This window comes from Henckelia pumila, unplaced genomic scaffold (genome assembly GCF_033568475.1).
Source record: "Henckelia pumila isolate YLH828 unplaced genomic scaffold, ASM3356847v2 CTG_461:::fragment_3, whole genome shotgun sequence".
Lineage (NCBI taxonomy): Eukaryota > Viridiplantae > Streptophyta > Magnoliopsida > Lamiales > Gesneriaceae > Henckelia > Henckelia pumila.
The window spans coordinates 3,422,581-3,442,758 of record NW_027331831.1 but is presented as its reverse complement, the minus strand read 5'-3'; the positions used below and the strand labels follow the sequence as shown (position 1 = coordinate 3,442,758).

Genomic DNA, 20,178 nt, shown 5'->3' with positions numbered 1-20,178 from the left:
TTCATGTCAGGTCTCCTTAGCTTGATGAAATGAAAGGGTTCGTGTGATCCTTTCCCTGTTGGTTCTGGAGCTGCACTAAAGAAATATAATGCAAGCACATCTCCTCTGGACAAATGGTCGTTATTTGCCCATGTTTCTTGGACTGCTTCCTGAATCCATTTGGGTAACTGTGATATCTCCGGGAAGCTTGGTGACGTTGTATAAACTGAGACCAAGGCTCCAAATTCATATCAATGCTTTACATCCTTAGGATTGACATTGTTTTTTAGCCATACCCTTGGATATATCCCTGCAACATCAACCCTGCAAGTGTTAGGGTTAATTTCACTTCTTGTACTTAATTTCTCTCACCTCTGTTGATAAAACTGAAATGGAGAAATAATAGCTGGATTAGTATCGTTCTTAGATTTGCCCTTGTCAGTGTTGGACCTAAAATTGATCTCTTCCTCTTTTACCCCAGAGGCGAAGGGTTGACTTGATGAGAAATCCTCATCAATTGTTGCTTCATCTAGATCATCAAAAGCTGATGATAGATTAGCACTTGTTTTTTGAGTTTTAGCTTCCTCAACATCTTGTTTTCCAACCGGTGGTTGTATTTCTTGTTTTTGTAAAACTAATGGTTTTAGCATATCTTATTTATGAGAAACCAATGGTTTCTCTATGACCTTTACAATTGGCCCTTGAATAGCAGCACATAGTTGTGTTTGAGCTTGCATACATCATGTAATTCGATTAGATACTTTGACCTGATCAGCTTGTTGTAACCTGCCAGCCATTTCAACATTAATGGCTAACTGGTTGAACTCGGTTTGAAGCAACCCAAGGTGTTTCCTGAGATGCCTCTGCATTTTCATGATGAAATTCACGTCACTGCCTTCCATCTCTTGTTAAGAAATCTGCAAGAATATTTTCATGAGATTTAATAATAACTATATCAAAAATATAATTTTGACATAATGCTTGCCATCTTAATAACCTAGCTTTATCAGGTTTAGATTCAATCTTATTTTTTAAGAAAGCTTGTACCTGGGTGTTATCAACCTTTAGCGTGAATTTTTTAGCAAGTAAAAATAATGGTCATTTTTCGAAAGCCCTTTTAACTGCATAAAATTCCTTTTCGTTGATATGTCATCTGATGGCCTCTGATTCTGAAAAAAGACCGCTACAGTATCTGCATGGTATTTCTCCATCCGGAGTGATCTTGGTAAGGACTGTTGCCCACCAATCGTCACTAGCATCCGTAAATAAAACCAGATCATCTTCATCTTCGGGTATAGCCATTTTTGGGAGATTCTTACATATCTCCTTTAATTGGTTTACCCCTTGAGTATGGTCTTCTGTCCATATAAACCTAGCATCCTTTTTTAACAAAGGATTGAACACCTTTCTGTACATTGCTAGGTTGTTAATGAACATCCCTGCGAAATTAACTACTCCAAAAAAACTCTGGAGTTGTCTTATGTCTTTGAGTTTATTTGAAAAATTCTTTACCTTTTATGTCTACGTCCAATGTATGTCTTTAACAATCCCTGACTATTTCTAATTTTGATCTTAAAAAATTATTAATAATCAATTCCAACAATCTATTGGATGATAACATGACAAACATTGGACGTAGAATCCAACAAGTCGAGATAAAAACGAGAAGCGTAATGCTGAGTAATGAATGTATCATGATAAGGTGTGGGATCGATTCCATTTTCTGGACATGTCTCTGTCACTTGCAACATTACAAGGCAAATAATAATAATTCAACATAAAAACTTTGGTGTAATTTCCTGTGTATCATATAATAAGAAAGTAGTAAACAAACGATTTACAGATAATTATTTGAAAATGAATTTTATATATTAATCAGCAATACATTAAAAGTGGATGTCAACTTCTTGTAATAGAATTACGCATAGTTGTCTACTTGTCATTTAATATAATAACTCCACGTTCTAATTAATCACAGAAAACATTATATGTACAATAAAATTTATACATTTGTCATTAATCGTTAAAATGCGCAAGAAGATGTGTCGGCAATTAGTTATGACCTAGAAATTAGGTTTCATCGAGCGAGTTGTAAGTTGGGTGCATTTTCCAATTTAATTTAATGTTCTTAATCTAATGTTCTTATACCGTGGCAGTAGTCTCTTATATGAAATATAAATGTAGATTTTAAAAAAAAAATGAAATATAAATGTAGGATATGGTTGAGATTTATAGAATAATTAATTTGATATATATAAACCGTGTGTTTCTCACGTTGGCTACTGAGTTGACGTATACAACCATATGTTCTTTGTTTCAACAATACGCAAATATCTAGAAATATATTATATTATATACATATAGATTTTATGGATTGCAAAAAATAAATTAAGTATGTAAATAATTAAGAATGTTTTGAGTCTTGTCAGTGGTTGGTTAATTAATGCTTGTGTTGAATTATATATAATAATGGGATATGTCAGATATACAATAAAAGTTATGTATACGGACTACGGTTATATTATTGTTTATAAATTTTTAAAAGTAATATCGATTGCACGAATAAAAATATCTATTAATTTTTAAAATAATGTGTGTTATGTGTCTAACCTTCGTTACATATGTAATATTTTTTTTATATAGAATTTATTCACAAGCAACAAGATTAAATAAACACATAGAATCCATTAAAAATTAGATGATATCGACCATGTGATATGTACTCACAATACAATCAATGTGAAATGAGGTAAGATGTCAAAAAAAAATCATCATTAATATATATTTATTATTTAATATGTATATAAGTTCGTTCCGTTTGTTAAGATATATATTTTCTCCGGTTCATTCCACAATTTATATGTCTACTATTTGTTGAATATAAAAAATCTCATATTTCAGCTCAACATCATATATAAGGCCGGGTGACCAAAGTTTTTATTAACCGTCATAATTGCCCGAATCGAATTGTATCAAACTGTTTTTTTTTTTTTTTTTTCAATTTTTTTTTCTAAAAATCACAATTAATAAAAAAAAGTAATCACAAACCACACCGCATGCATTATTCGATCTTTTTTATTTGGTCAAGAATTACAACAAACCACACTTCTTAAAAATCGCTTGCCTTTTTTTTTTTTTTTTTGTGCATAAGGTTATAATAATGTGTAATTGGAATTGTAATTTTATTTTATAAAATGATTTCACACTTTAACAATTTACTTATAGACCAAATTAAGTCAACTATTTTGTTTCAAATTATTCCACACACGTAAAGCTACCACTTTCTCTACAGCATAACATCAAGCAACAGACATGTAGATGGTGCGTCAATTTTTGGTTCTTGCAATTGATTTTTATCACAACAATATTAATTTTTTGACTAAATATATATAGTACCATAAAGTGGTAATTTGAATTTACTTCTTATATATAATTAATTAATTTTATTTTTACCAAATAATTTGACTTTTTATTCTAAGTTTTCGATCCATTTGATTAATTATGGTTTAAATAACAATTAATGTCAATGTTAACACATCACCGTAAGATGGAAAAGTCATCGTTACAACGGTTAGTTGAACGGGTGTATCAGATTCGAGGGCATGAAAGTAGTTTCGCATAAAGTGGTTGATCTAACAAATAAATGAAAAAGTGAGCAATACTAATAAAAAAAAAAAGAAAAAGAAAGGAATGAGAAAAAGGGGAGAAGCATTCCAGAGAGATGCAGCAGAGTTTCTAGCCTTGTTCCTTTTTCCCCTTTATTTGAAATCTCGTTTGAGATCTCACATCTTCTCTAAATTCCTATAAAATATTATTTGCAACATTTTTTTTTGTTTGGTTTGTGATTATTTATTTATGGACTTAGTGTAGGCTTGATGTTCTGTTCTTGGGTTTTATCAAGGTTGCGGAATTTTCGGCTGCAGATTGACTGAGAGAGGATGGGTTTTCTGGGGTTTGAATTAGCTATTTGACAGCCCCAGGTGAGGGAATTTTCGATTTTGATTTTTTTTCCTGAAAGTGACATGGTTATTTTGATTTCCTAGATTGGTTTTGTTTATGTGGTATCAAACCTCGATCATTTATGGGCGTTGGCGTGTTTTACATGTTGATTTCAAGATTATTTCAGTGGTTTAGGTGAATGAATACGTTATGCGCGGTTTGAATCGATCTGTTATCAGTCCTTTTTAGTTTTTCCCCCATTTTTATGAACTTGGCGTTTTTTTGTTAGTTTAATTTATGCGGGGTTTATGTGCTGATAAATAAGACTTAAGACTTTTATTCTTGTTATTATTGTTATTTGAGACTGTGATATTGCTTGTGGTGTAAAATAACATGTTCGGTTGAAGTGATTCTGGACAAGTATATGCAATTTGATTATGTCGCACTGTTTTTTTTATTTCAAAATTTATTTTGGGATGTAGGTTTGGGTCAGTGAATTCAGTATTATGATGGCTAGTTACAGTGATGCAGAAGACGAGAGGTTCTTTGACAGCCGTGATGAAGTATCTTCTGTATCAGATTTGGTTTCTGATTGCTCAGAAGAGATTTTGAGTTCGGGGCTTGGAGATTGTGCTTTAGGATATGAGTATTGGAGCAAGAAACCTGATAGTATTGAAGAGAGGCGTGGTAAGTTTTTGAAACGGATGGGTTTGAGTCCAAATTGGCACAAAACTTTTGGAGACGACGAAGGAGATCTGTGGCATGAAGAAACGAAAAGAGATGTCGACAGATTGAGGGATACTGGTGAGACTGTGCTGGCAGATTTGGATTCGAACCCACGGTTTTTTTCAAGTCATTCATTGCATTCCTTTCGGTCATATAACGGCACAGATTTATTAGAAGATGGTACAATAGAGGATAATTTTACTTGGAGAATCAAGAATTTGTGCGATGAAGCTGAAGTTGTTGTCGATGAACTCGAAGACACTGGCACGAGTTCTACATCTTGTAGGACGAGTTCAGATAGAACGTTATCTATGGATGAATGTCAGAAAACAATTGGTTCTCCAATGTTCCGATTGTTTAGAAAAGACTTGAAAGGGTGTGCATTGGTTGATGCAGAGAAGAAAGTTAAAAACTATTGGCTCAAGAAATTCAATGCTTTGACTCATATTACTGATAAGGCAAAGCGGTTCATTGATAAAAATATTGCAATTAATTCTGAGACAGAGTCTGCTTCTCGAATAGTTGATGTAAATGTATGCAGAAAACACTTGAAAGAATTATCTTGTCTTTATGCTGGGCAAGAATTTCTTGCCCACAATGGCTCAATATCGACAATGAAGTTCAGCCCTGATGGTCAGTATTTGGCTAGTGCTGGGGAAGATGGCATTGTCCGTGTCTGGAAAGTCCTTGAAGATGACATTGTAAAACGAATTGATTTTCAAGATGCTGACCCTTCCCATTTGTACTTTTCGCTGAATCATTTTTCTAAGCTAGCTCCTCTGAATGGCACCAAAGAGAATACTACCCAGACAAAAATATTGAGGAAATCGACTGATTCAGCTTGTGTCATTCTTCCGCAAAAGGTCTTTCAGTTGTTGGAGAAGCCTCTTCACGAGTTTTGTGGACACCAAGGGGAGATTTTAGCTCTCTCATGGTCTAAGAATGGGGTTCGTGGTCCCGGATTTGCTATTTTTTATTTTTATTTTTTGCAATTGCTTGTGATTTCTTGTTTTTCTCATTAGAAGTGATGTTCTTCAAATCTAATCATGCTTCTGTTCGGACTGGCAGCATTTACTGTCATCTTCAGTTGATAAAACTGCTCGCTTGTGGAGGTTGGATCATGATCATTGTCTGGGAGTTTTCTCTCATAATAACTATGGTAAGGATCTGGAAACAGGAATATTTCACACCAACATAGCAAATATACTGCTTAATGTAACATTTTTTACAGGTATTTAATTTAATTCTAATGTATTTGTGATGCAGTGACTTGCGTTGAGTTCAATCCTGCGGATGATAATTATTTTGTCAGTGGTTCAATAGATGGGAAAATACGCATTTGGGAGGTTCAAGGCTGTCGAGTTGTTGATTGGACTGATATTCGGGAAATCATTACTGCGGTGTGTTATAGTCCTGATGGCAAGGTTGATGCACATACATAACTGCGAGCTGTTTTACTATTAAAAACTTTTGGAATCTCTGTTGAAACTTAAAATCACTGTTTATTCTTGGTTCAGGGAGGAGTTGTTGGCTCTATTGATGGCAATTGCCGTTTCTATGATGTAATAGGTATGCTCATCTGCTTGACATAATCCCAGACTGCTTCTATTTTTGCTTTAGAACCAAGCCACTGGCAAAACAAAGAGCCTTCTGATGCTCAGAAGCAGTTGAATAAGTAGTCATTTTGATTGGACCTTGTTGGTTTGTTATTTTTTGAAGTTTATGTGGTCATAGATCTTGAATGCAGTGTCATCCTTTTTTTTATACACTTGATAATATGAAATATCATTGGTTAGTGTTTGATGGAATTCCATTGCTTTTTAAGGAGCTGCACTTTCTTATTTTTCTCAAAAGTTACATGAATGCCCCTTTGTCCATTATAGACAGTTAATCTGATTCTGCGCATAAAACAATTTCATTTTTAAACAAATCTTATCATCTCATCCTTATTGGGTTTACATATTCACAGGACAAAGCCTTGACTTAGTTTTCCCCCTTTTTTTTTTGTGTAAAAATTTGGCTGCTTTTTTATTTTTTGTGTCACAAGAAATTTTCAGATATTTCTAGAAAAACAACTCTTTTTGTGATTGTATTTGATTAGATTCTTAATGTTTGAACAAGATATGTATATCCAATGGATGTTTGAAATTTGGATACCAGATTCAGACAGAAAAGAAATGCATCAAAAAAACTTTCAAGTTAGATTAATTTCTTTGCTTTTTACAATAATTAATACCTGCCATTTGTTCACACTCATTTGACCAATTTAACTATGATACTTAAAAGAATAATTGAAAACTTGAACAACACTAGGACTCTGTTAATTCTCATTTCAATTCATAATGAGAACTTTATGTGCCTTAATGAAGTGGATTAAAATATAAATGGTCTAGCAAATTTTCAACTATTTAAATACAATAAAAAGAATAATTTTGTTGCCATAAAAAAACAATAATTTTGTTAAGATTTTACCTTTCCTTACAAAGTACATGCGGATTTTTTGTGAGCACACCTAGAAGTACAATGACGAGCTTAAGTGGATGTATTTCTCAATGCAATACTTATGATTTTGTCTATATTGGTTAATTTATTACATCATCATCCGTTCATTTATGTTCCGAAAAGTCTTGATGCTTGTACTCTGTATTTCTTTTAAATATGTTTTCTTCTAAACGGATATTCGACAGTTGTACGCCAGCCAACGTTTGTGGTAGAGCACAACACATCACTAGTGTATGTGTTTGCTTTATGTAGCGACTGGTTTTTGAATTGAATATACGCACTCCAATTTTCATTTCCATTGGCATATGGCCTTTGACTATCGACCCTTCGTTTTCCTTCCTAGTCTCTTTTTATCTATTCATTTTAAATTCTAATAATGATATTAGGGAAGGAACATAATGGCAATACCTGACTACCGCAACTGGACAACAAACCTAAATATGTAATGCTGAAACAATATGTACTCAGGAGAATAGGAAATTACTGGCAATGAAACCAGTGGACAATGTGAACTTGAAAGAATGTGATGGATATTATGGTCTAACATGTGAAACATTCTAATTAAGTAAATATGTTGTACGAGTTGTGCATGTCAGTGACATACAGAATGATACTCAGCAGAATGCTGTACTATTTCATTTTTTACTGTGTTCCATTCTGTTGACTTTTGCGTTTAAGAGCTGATTTTTACCTGTCTTATCCTCTTTTCGTGTAGATAATCGTTTGGAATTGGGTGACCAAATTTGCCTGAAAGGGAAGAAAAAGCAATCTGGGAAGAGGATAACTGGATTTCAGGTTGTCAAATGAGATATTAATGTCATAGTTAATTGTTGGTTTCTATTTAGTTTGACAATTTCGTTAATCCTTCAGTTTTGCCCAAGTGATGCGAGCAAAGTAATGGTTACTTCTGCGGATTCACAAGTTCGAATTCTTTGTGGGACCAATATTGTGGGCAAGTTCCGAGGTGACAAGTTCTTCTTTCCTTGTTTGCCATTTCTGTAAAAATTCTTTCGGCTTGCAAATTATTCAATAATAATAAATTTACCGCTGTAGAATAGAAAACCACCATTCTCATCGTTTGTTGAATCAAATGGTTCAATGATATTATTTCTGAGTGACCAAAGTGACCTTCTCAAATTTTTTTTTGGACTCCTCCAGGGAATCGTAGTTCAGGAAGTCATGTTGCTGCGACTTTCACTTCGGATGGAGAACACTTTGTTTCGGCCACAGAGGACTCAAATGTCCATGTCTGGAGTTATAATTCCCAGGACCAGAAATCGTCTAGACCAAAGAATTTAGGATCGCGCGAGAGTTTCTTCTCCCGCAATTCTTCCATCGCCATCCCATGGTGTGGATTGAAGAATAAGTTGGGATCACTACCTGAAAGTATCTTAAGAAACGGAAATTGTGATGAGAAATTTCTCCAAAAGTTACCCGCATATTTCCCCGATTGTCTTACCATGAGCCTTGGGTTTTTCTTAGACGCCATATACAGAGGATCTGCTACATGGCCGGAGGAGAGCCTGCCCAAATCAAGACAAGTGACCGGCAAACCGTCTGTACGTAAATCAGAATTCAAGTTTCTAAAAAATGCTTGGCTCAGCGCATTGAACACTCCACACTTGTGGGGTCTTGTGATAGTAACAGCTGGTTGGGATGGATGCATTCGAACATTTCTCAATTATGGTTTACCCATTCGATTTTGAGACGTTATACCGCAGAATGCACCATCGGAAAACATGGACCATGAAATTTGAGTCACACTGTAGATTGAGAACCGAGGAGAGTCGGTGTTTGTTTTAAAAGTATATTCTTTATAGGTCAAAAGTGTAGTAAATTAAATTAGATGATGATGCCCCGAGAGGCAATGGCAATTGAGTTTGTATACGACCGGCCACAACTCAACCAAGTGGCTTGGTTTCTTTTTTCTATTCTTTTCCTGGCTTTTGATGACCAAATCAAATGTATAAATTCTTGGGGTAGATGATTTTTCTCCGGTTAAAACTCTCTTCTTTCAGAAAGTTACCATTTCATTCACATTACTCACACAAAAGCATCTTTATGTGTGGAGTGGTCCGAGTGGAGTGGTGTGGTGGGGTTAATGAGATGATGTGTCAATGGAAACAAATGATGTGAAATATTTGTGTTCCTTGAAATTGGGTAGAGGTACGTATACACATGGGGTCTTGCAAATCTTGCTGTTATTTCTTTCATTGGTGTCAAATTGATTGTCCTTTGTGTGGGTCTGCCTTTTTTACAGCTCCGCTGTGTCTCTCACCGTTAACTACTATATCAAGCGCTGCATGCCATAATTGCATTTATTGGTTGCACATGTTGGGACATGCCTCCATCACTAATTCTTTAGTACAGAAAGAGACAAATTATTTCAATCTCCGTTGTCATGAATTGATTTTTCCGCACAGCAAAAAGAATTTCACATTTGGGAGGATGAAGTATCTATTATATATATATTCGCACGACTTAAATAAATCACTAATCGAACCCAACCGAACCGAACTCGTTATAAACTAAGTCATGGAGTCTCTCTTACTTGCCTATGAAGATGATACATCTCCCCCCGGATCGGTGAATGCATGATTGAATCAATTAGCATCTCGATCGTAACAATTAATATGCGGGAGTGGGCCTTTTTCAAATCGAGTCCAAAAATTTGGGGACCGACGATGTTTCTTGATTATTAGTTTTTGCCTATTTTGTCGGTTTGGTTGTATCGTTACAGATTGAGTCAAGAGGTAGGGAATGCAGGGGCACGTACAGTACGTACTCATTTCGACCTTGTGAGAAATTTCTTCTTATTTCATCGATCCAAAATCTGTTATTGTACCTCCGGCAATAAACTAGTTTGTATGAAATGTTCGCCTCGTACAGGAAATTTTAGGAGTTGGTTGGGGATTGAGATTCTAACAAATTACTAATGTGTTGATAAAAATAAACACGACAGTGAAGTTATGCAATTTGATTAAGAGTGTTCATCGGTCGGTTCGAATTATGTAATTTATTTCGATTTTTTATTTTAGAAATATATAATCCACTATCCAAATCATTTCTTTTGATTCGGTTTTTCACTAAATCGAGGCGGTTATTTCGATTCGATTTATTCGGTTTTGATAGTTTAAAATAACAAAAAGATTTTTTAAAATATAGTAACATATTATCAGTTTAGATATTTTTTTAGTATTAAATATAATGTCTAAATAAATTAAACAAAAAATACACTAAAAATTATAAAATATTTATTAATTCACTAAATATCATTTCATAAACTATAATTTATTAAATAAAAATATAAACAAAATTATTAATCTAATAAAATTTATGTTTTTCCGGCAATTCAATTTTGACATATATTATCCGAAATCAAACTATATAAAGTTTGGTTTTAACATATGTATCCATGTTCTCAAAATCCATTTTCTGCTCCATTTAGAATTATATTTACAATAAGTATTTGGTTTATTCAATTTAGATTTACGACTTTTTCGATTTTAACAAAAAAAAAAAATTCGTACACCTTATATTTAATTTAGTACGCCTGCAATGCAATAAACTGATAGAAAGTATAATTGGAAAAGGCAAATATCATACAAAGTATACAATCAATAATAAACAGAGATTACAGCGATATGTTAATAATAACAACAACAATAATAATAAAAAAAATTAAGTGAGCAGGAGAAATAGTTGAGAGTGACAAAATGGAATATACGAATATTTCATTTGAACTAACAAAGCTCGAAAGAACCTTCCGAGTCTGATGCACCAGTTGTCTAAATGGAGTTTTCTAACAAATCTTTTACCATTGAGAAAATTTTAAAGGTGAAGACGACAAAATTATCTCAGCTATAATTCAAACTAGTGTCTTGTATATGTGACGTGTGTGTCTACATATTTATGTGTTGATTAATTTTTGCGTTAATTTCACGTGATGAATCAAATGTTTAGATAAATGTAAAATAATAATTATTAAATTAAAAATTTAAAAGTAGTGAAGATATTGTAATTTTAGATACATATAAATAAGTTGGGTATTCTAACTCTTTAACCTTATAACTATATTATATTACATGTATAAATGATGTTATAATTGTAATTTTCATTCAGGTTTTACTATTTAATATGACATTATAAAGTACTATATCGCACGCATTGCATGCTTGTACAATCCTTTTTTTTTAAAAAAAATAAAAATCAATATTAAAATTTAAAAATGCACAACTTGTACAATTTTGTAAACAAATAGTCATCAAAGTGCAGTAAATATATCAATTTTACAAAGATTAATGACAATTTTGTAAATAAATAAATATCATAGGGTACAAAATGAGTTTCATTTTGGTAAAACAAAACACTAAATGACTAAAAAAGAGAGACTATATGAAATGAATAATTTGTGGAGTCATTTTAGTTTTGTTTAAAATTAAATTGTGATATGATTGTAAATTCATTTGAAGTTTCATCACTTAATTTAAAATCATTTAATTGAAGTAACTTTACTATAGTAAGAGAGAGAGATTAAAATTTGAATAGTATGTATGAAGATCATGTCAGCCATAAAATAAAGAAATGAACTTTTGGATAGATGAGATACTAGCACATGCGTGATACAATTGCTCAACATCTAACGGTCAAATCTCAATTTGTTTATGTAGGTTCATATATTTCTATAGACTACACTTATCCAAATCAATTTTGGACAATTAGATTCAACATTAGAGTATTATCTTTATGTTGGCATGAAATCAAGCGAATTTTCGGTTTCAAATTATCACGACGGTCATTATGGCTAGATTAATATCTCGACGGATAATTTCGTCCTACCTTTACGGACACTATCTCAATGATATTTTTAAGGATAAAGATTTATCAATATTTATGAGGACCACCGAAAAAATTATAGACCACATATGTATTGATAAATCTCAACTCTTGAATTTGAGTTGAGGCAGTGCCTCCTGTATGCTCTATTAAGGCTAGATTAATGGTCATTATCTGTATAATCTTCACAACAATGAGACTTTGATTTGGGAGTTACAAATTTGGATTTCGAGACCTATAAATACAACGGATTGGGACGAACAGGCACACACGAGTGCATTAAGAAACTTTGCAAATTAAAATTATGCTCGAAGTAACATTTTACGCGAAACGGAACAAGTCATTCTAAGCTGCATTATCGCAACTAATTAAGTGAGTGTTTGCAATCACTAAAAAACGATTATTAGATTTTGGCTTAAAAATCACTTTTGTGTGTTTTTTAAACCCAAATTATGTGTTAGCTTATGTTTAACTTAATTGAAATCCAAAAGCTAGTCGATTATGATTCTTCAAAAGTTATTCAAATAAAAATGTCAATGTTAAAATTACTCTAATCACTTATTTATCAAACACTATCCAACTTTGATTTTTAGATTTTCACATTTGTTTTCAAACCCAACTTTTGATTTTTCTTAACTTTTTTATAATCTATAAATTTAATCACTTCTACAAAAGCATAATATTTTGCAAACACTCCTTAAGTTTTATCCTCGTGTCATTCGTACGTACTTGGAAGTGGGCTCTTTGGTTTAAAACTTTATATTTCAGTCTTAAATCGATTAAACATGTCTTATTTATGTTGATCATGCCTTCGTTCGATATGTGTTTCCGGAATGAAAAATGTGCTCTCCAAATTCTGTTATTAATCGAATTCTAAATGATAGTATGACCTTGATATTGTAGGATCGTTGATATGACCTTGATACAACGAGAAATCTCTTTTCTGAATTTTTTTACCCTTATTTGATGAGTGAACCGTATGTCCTTCACAGAAGTAAGTAACAACTAACATGTAGAGAAACAATGTATGAGAAAATAAAAGGATTTTCGGTGCTTACATGATTACGTCTAGTTGATGAAATGATGTGCAAGAAAGACATACTTTAATTTCTATTATGTTTATGTTTTGTAATGCTCTTTTCGAAAATCCCATATGTTACTTGCCGATTGTTTTCTCAAATACTTACACCTTACATTTATTTTCTAAATAAAAACGATGAAGAACTTGAAAAAGACGAGAAGATCAGTTTACGGTCTAATGAAGTTGTATTGTCTTAGCTACTGATGTCATTTTATATACTTTTGCATATGGATGTTCCTTTAACTTATCGATGTAAAGAAAATGTTATTCTATGAAATATACTGATTTAGTTAATTTTTTATACCATATAGACATGTTTTCAAGTTTTAATTTTTAAGAGTGTTTCATCAGCTTTCGGCTCGAGCAATGATATAAAAAAATTAATAAATATATGGGAAAAAATGGTTATATCTTTCCACACAGAAGGACATAAAGTTTTTTTATCCACCATATTTTGCTTATTTCAAAGCAACTTCATTCCAAAAGGTACTGATGGTACTATGATTCTTTTTTGCTTTTCTTTCTCAAATTATTACTCTCTCTGGATAGGGGAAACGCTCTCTAAATTATTTTGCCACTCAATAAAAATATATCACAAGTCGTGAATTTATTATTTGTTGAGTATAGGGTGTAATAAATACTTTCCCAAGCTATGTGGTGTTGTGGACACACCAAGTGTCCACAATATTAACTAATGCAATTCAAAAAAAAAAATGTTAGATCCGATTTACGGAATCAAATTATGGGCTTGCCCTTGCCCGTGAGTCATTCTGCCTCCATCCAAGTAAATGCAACCAAAGTGGTTGGGTATATTAAAGATAAATTAAAATAATATTTTTTTACTGAAAATTCAATTTTTGGCAATTGTATTATTGATTCTTTTACGATTTTGATTTACTATTTTATCAAATTTTAGTTTTAATTATGTATTTTTTATTTTTGAAAATTTCAAATATTTTTCATTCATATTGCTGGTGCGACAACACAACGGTCTAGGTTTTGTCAAATCGAAAAAAAGATTAAAATTCCAAAAAAATAAAAAAATTGGCGAACTGAAGCTGTAATTTGCTACATTGAGGATTAAAATCCCAAAAAAGCTAAACGCATAGAGCAAAAATACATTTTCTTTATTTTTAGATTTTCTATATTTAAAAAAAAATTATGTATGTTGAACGTAGGAGACATTATCGTGTAAGCGTATTTGATTATGTAATTACACTCACTTAATGTTTCAGCTGAAGTACATGCTCTTCTGATTTACGTTTTTGTATTTGTCGATGGCTAAAAAAGAATTTCTGTTACATATATCATAATGCTATCAGCCAAAACATAATTTAACAACATAGTAAAAATAGAAAAATCGACACAAATACGAAATAATTTTATTTGCAATATTTTAGGTGTTTTCAAACCAAAACAAAATTGTGAGAAGTAGCATCCATATAACTAGTTTTATTAATAGATACTTTACTTCATTTATTACTACTCTCTCCATGTATACATTGATATTTTTGTGTTAAATTTCAAGCCACAGAAATATACGTACACCACAAATTTCCTAATGATAGCATATGGAATACATATATATATATATATATATAAACTAAATTTGTACTCATATACGTTAATGGTCTTCGAAAACAAAGTAATTTAATCATATCTTTATAGCCACCTCGATTCATATCTTGCTCACATGTTTTCAAAAAAAAATGATGGATCTATAATTGGTACAATACAATTTTATTAAACTCGTGTTAATCATTTCATGAATGGTTGCTTTTGGAATAAATGGTAAAATTTGCATGAAATCACCTCCAAATACAATAATTTCTCACCCTATGATTTTTAAATTTCCGATACTTCTTGTAAGTTTCTATGTACAATTTCGACTGTAATGTTTTGTTATCGTGATTTCTTTAATATCATTATCTTGTATCTTATTTTTTCAATCATATCTTTTCATCACCACTATTTTAGATCATTTGTTGCTTTATTATCGATCATGTCCTTTCATTTGAATTTTTTGGCTTTTCAAAAATCTGCAATGATTCAATCGTTTCATTAAAATTGTTTTAAGATTCATCTCATGAGTTTGATTTGATTTATTCTTCACTTCATATGCGCATATTTTAAAATAGTGATGCACATTTCTGTAATTTTCTAAAATACCGCATTATATATATACTAAATAAGAAGATTTTAATTAACCTAAAAACTAAAATTTCGCTGCACGCATTACGTGTTCAAACAGTCTGTTTTTTTAATGAAAAAAAAGAAAAAAATTGTAAATTTAAAACATGCAAAAAATATAGCGTTTTCCTAAACAGATTTATCAATTTTAGAAAGTTGGTGACATTTTTGTAAATATAAAAAACATCAAATGACACAAAATGAACATCATTTTAGTAAAAACAAAATATATAATGGCTAACAAAGAGAAAACCATATGAAATGACTAATTTACCTAATAATTTTGGTTTTTATTGAAAATGATGTTAGAATATAATAGTAATTTCAAATCAAGTTTCAACAATTAATTGAAAGTTAGTTAATTAATTAGATGTTTTTTAATATAATAATATAAGATTTATATTTATTTTTTGTTGATGTAACCGATAATTAATTTAAACAAATAAAGCAGATAAATAATTTTATACAGTTAGATCGTATTTCACGGGTTTACACACAGCTATTTATTAAGGAAAATACTGTTAAATACTAATGTACTTTAGAAATACATAAAAATTAAGAACAAATTTGACAATTCACAATAAAAACTTTTCCCATGTTTCATAATTTTATATAATATGTATATTAATTAATATGTAGACATAGTGTACTACAATTTTTTCAGATTTTTTTTTATTTTTTTAAAATTTTTATAGATTTTTCCAGTTTGGACTCGTAGAGTTATTTTACATTATTTTGATTTTATCTTAATAATTTATTTTACAAAAATTGTATAGATGTCTTATATTGTTTGATACAGTCTTTGATCATGTTATATATGGAATTTGACAATAATTTTTTTGAGTTACTTTTTGAGGTTGGGTTTTTCTCCGTTCCTAAGTTCATAATATTATCATGATATCAGAGCTCAGACCTTCCGTTAATATGATATACGCTCAAAAAATCAAAATGTTCATTTCTAAGCGTGGGAGATGTGTTAAGATGTTCACATCGACGGATAAAATTTATGAGATTTTCATATATGAACTCAAATGATATAAACTTCTTGAGAGTTTCATATATGAACATAGGATTGAAGTAGGAATAAAAACCATCACATATATTTATATTGGGATCATGTTATTCCTTGAATTAGCTAGTTTTTGAGATTGAGTTAAAGAACAAGTCTATAATCTCAACAAAAAAAAAATCTTTTGAAATATATACAAATTAATTAGATAAAGTTGATTATTGACAATAAATATTACAACATATTTATAGTAACGATATTTATAATAATATTATAATGATAATTGTAGTGTTAAAGTTTTAAAGAAACTCTTTTTCACTGACTATTCAGTTTTGAATCATAATAATTTCCTTTTAAAAAAAACATCTTCACTTATTTTTCACTAACTTTTTTAAATATATACAAATCATGAACAAAGTAGACAATTCACAATATAAAGTTTGCCATGATCTACTAAAGTGTTGATAAACTCACTCTATCTGGAAATTGGATTGAAGTGAAAGAAAGTAAGAAACATGCAAAAATAAAAAAGTTCCCCAGAACATTCGAGGAATTTGGTATTTGGAAAAAAAAAAAAAAAAAAAACAATGAAAACGAGATGAAATAAACAAAAAAATAAATCGTTTTTTAGCTTGGAGTGAACCCCCGCTACGCGTTGGTACAATAGCCGCCGTGTATTCGGAAGTTTGTTGGAGCAAGTGAATGCAAAATATTTGTGATTATAATAATATAACCCCAATTGATGTCCATCGTGCGTTATTGGGTCTATTATTATTATAATAATAATAATGAAATTACAATATTTAGGGGTCTGGCCATCATTTCTATATATTCAATTATTGGTGGCCTATAAAGGAACACAAAGCCTTCATCATTATTCGTGACCTCTGCCTAATCTCTCTCTCTGTGGCTGCTACTGCTGCTGTGTGAGAGAGAAAGGCCTTTCGTTGGTCGCCTTGCCTTTGCCTAATTATTATTCTTTTTTAACTCGTGTGTTCCTATACCTTTAATACAATACAATACACATACTTCTTTAATTAACTGAGGCGAAAGAAATGGGAAGATCCCCTTGCTGTGCAAAAGTTGGCTTGAGGAGAGGTCCTTGGTCTACCAAGGAAGATACTCTGCTCACTAATTTCATCCAAGAAAATGGTGAAGGCCAATGGAGATCTCTCCCTAAGAAAGCTGGTACCTTTTAATTTTCTCTGGGTTTTTTTTTTTTTATTTTTTTATCTGCTCTGGATATCTTGATCGATTGCCAAGTACTTGCACATGTAGGTTTGCTGAGATGTGGGAAGAGCTGCAGATTGAGGTGGATGAACTATCTGCGGCCGGGGATTAAGAGAGGCAACATCAGCCAAGATGAGGAGGATTTGATCGTCAGGCTGCACGGACTTTTGGGAAACCGATGGTCCCTAATCGCCGGAAGATTGCCAGGTCGAACGGACAATGAGATCAAGAACTACTGGAACACTTATCTTCTTAAGAAACTCAACAATGCCGGCATCCACCCTAAGCCGCACAAGGACTTGCCCAAGCCACCTAAACTCAAGAAATCCGCCGCCGCCTCCGCGCCGACAGTGGCCAAGAAACAGAAAAAGCCGAAGAGGGTTGAGAGGGCCGAAGCCGATGACAAAGTTGATGATGCAGAGAAAATTCAGAAGACCAAAGTATACTTGCCCAAAGCCATTAGGATTTCTCCGGGTTTCTCCAGGACTGACAGCCTCGACAGCTTGTTGAGTGGGTTTTCGAGCAGCGATGGCGCCGAGCCGGCGGCGGAGGGAAGTGGCAGGAAGCCGGAGGCGTCTTTCGTGCCGATGGCTTGGCCGGAAGTTGGTGACTATGGAGTTTGCGGCGGCGGCGACGACGATTTTCTGGGTGGCTATTGCGTTCTGCCGCTGCCTCAATCGGATGCTTCAAGTGATGCGTATATGTTGGACCAAGTCTACGAAGACTATTTGCAGCTTCTTTAGGTGGCGAAATTATCAAATAATTAATCTTCACTATATAATTATTATTATTATATAATTAAACTTGTGCCTTCCATCTGTGTTTAATGATCTTTGTTCTGTATTAATTAAGAGTGTTTGTATTTAAATAACTTGGCTCGTTCTTCGGTCCTGTTGATAAATAAATTTGGAGTAATTTTATATGTATATTGAAGTTTGCACGTATAGTTTTATATTATTTTCGTACTTACATAAACTTATTTAAATTTTAATTTTAAATAGTTTATCATTTCAAAAGTATAGTGTATCTACATGTGATTGTAATTTTTCCTAATTTAAAAAGTATGATGTACTAATCATGTTACATTGAAACAATTAATTACTCGAATACAGGGATTTACTACAGATTCGTGTAGTAATTTTGGCCATACATTTGAAAACCCAGTGTAAAATTGAAGTCAATGGTAAGATTTCAATTCATAGTTGATTTTTTTTTAATTTTTTTTTTTAAGAAATCGTAGTTAACCTGACCATTCGTAAGTGGGTACGTAACCAAAAACTCTATGATTAGAATGGAGAAAATAAATTCAACAACCATAACAATTTTTTTTTTAATTTCTTCCGTGTAGTTTGCCTTTTTCAAAAATTATATTTTTATCCTATGAATCACACGTATTTCTTTTTTTTTTTTTTTTTTGAAAGACCGAAATACTTGTGATTCATAGCACGTATTTCCGATGCACTTTTCCTGACACTAGTTTTTTTTCCCATTGTAGTGAAAATATGTCGTGATAATAGATATTAGTGATATGTGCGATGCAACGTCAACAATCGAGTGAAATGACGAAAATTAAAAAGAAAATAAAATCAATATATTACCATATTTATGAATAGACTAACAAAATGACAAAAATTAAAATTTATACAAGTGATGTGAATTTTCCCACAAGCTTGTTTGATATTGTATCCTAGTGTAAAGATAGTGGATGCAATTTAAGGATGATTGTATATAAATTATAATACAATCCAATTAACAAATATATGTCACACAATCATTTCATATAAAAGAAATAAATCGAACTTAGTATTCGAACCAAAAAAAAATGAATGAAAATATTATTTCTTAGTCAAGAATTTGTTGAGATTATACAAGTTCATCAAACATGCCATCACGCAAAGACTCTCCACTCTAGAATATAAAATAGATTGGAGTACGTAATTAGTGGTGGAATTACTAAACGCTGGCTTCGTAGTTGGTATGGTGCCAGCTATCATTATTTATTGTCAAATCAACTGGCAGTTAGATCCAAATCTCAATTTAGTTTCATTTTTTGATTGGATACATATATAATTCCTATGTTAATAAACCTAAAATATTCATGTCCCTGGAAAGAAGAGATGGGCGCATGTAATAAATTTCATGCCAGATTTACAAAATTCATTGATGTCATAAATTTTTTTGCACAAGTGGTACATAAATATATATATGTAGTAAATAACTAGATCGAATTCTGAGGGGAGAGAAGTAAAATAACCAAGAATTCAGTGGTTCCGAAAACATTTATTTATTATGAGGAATGGGGACAAAACAAGAGATGCGATCTAGGGGTTCGAATTGAAAGATTGTTTTCAAGGTCTTAAATGATATTTTTCATTTTTTTTCCCAACGAAATTGATATTCTCGTGATTATACGGAGTATTGAATCGCGGGATTTGTTGGGTTGCCACAGCACGTCTCAGTTTTATAACATAGTCACCATTTTTCTATGAATTTATTTAAGGAGGAGTGTTCTTCATATTTTATTTTTATTTATAATACCCAATGTATTGTTATAGATCAATATCATATCCAAGATAGTTTTTTTTTAACCAGACTAATTATGTCTAATTATGAGTTTTAGTCAGTTAAATTGCCAAATTTACTCTTGATACACTAAAATTTAATTTTTGAATATTTTCGTCGAATC

General features: G+C 31.8%; 2 protein-coding genes across 2 annotated transcripts; both read left to right on the top strand.

Annotated features, from left to right (window-relative positions):
- Positions 1-3,650: 3,650 nt before the first annotated feature.
- LOC140871428 (uncharacterized) lies at positions 3,651-9,177 on the top strand. The gene is made up of 8 exons (XM_073273929.1): positions 3,651-3,959; positions 4,401-5,591; positions 5,713-5,803; positions 5,911-6,068; positions 6,162-6,213; positions 7,862-7,941; positions 8,017-8,110; positions 8,305-9,177. The coding sequence occupies exons 2-8, from the start codon at positions 4,425-4,427 to the stop codon at positions 8,850-8,852; spliced, it is 2,190 nt and encodes a 729-aa protein (XP_073130030.1). The 5' UTR covers positions 3,651-3,959; positions 4,401-4,424; the 3' UTR covers positions 8,853-9,177.
- A 7,941-nt stretch (positions 9,178-17,118) lies between these two features.
- Positions 17,119-18,418, top strand: LOC140871403 (transcription factor MYB1-like). The gene is made up of 2 exons (XM_073273903.1): positions 17,119-17,450; positions 17,541-18,418. The coding sequence occupies exons 1-2, from the start codon at positions 17,318-17,320 to the stop codon at positions 18,233-18,235; spliced, it is 828 nt and encodes a 275-aa protein (XP_073130004.1). The 5' UTR covers positions 17,119-17,317; the 3' UTR covers positions 18,236-18,418.
- Positions 18,419-20,178: the final 1,760 nt, after the last annotated feature.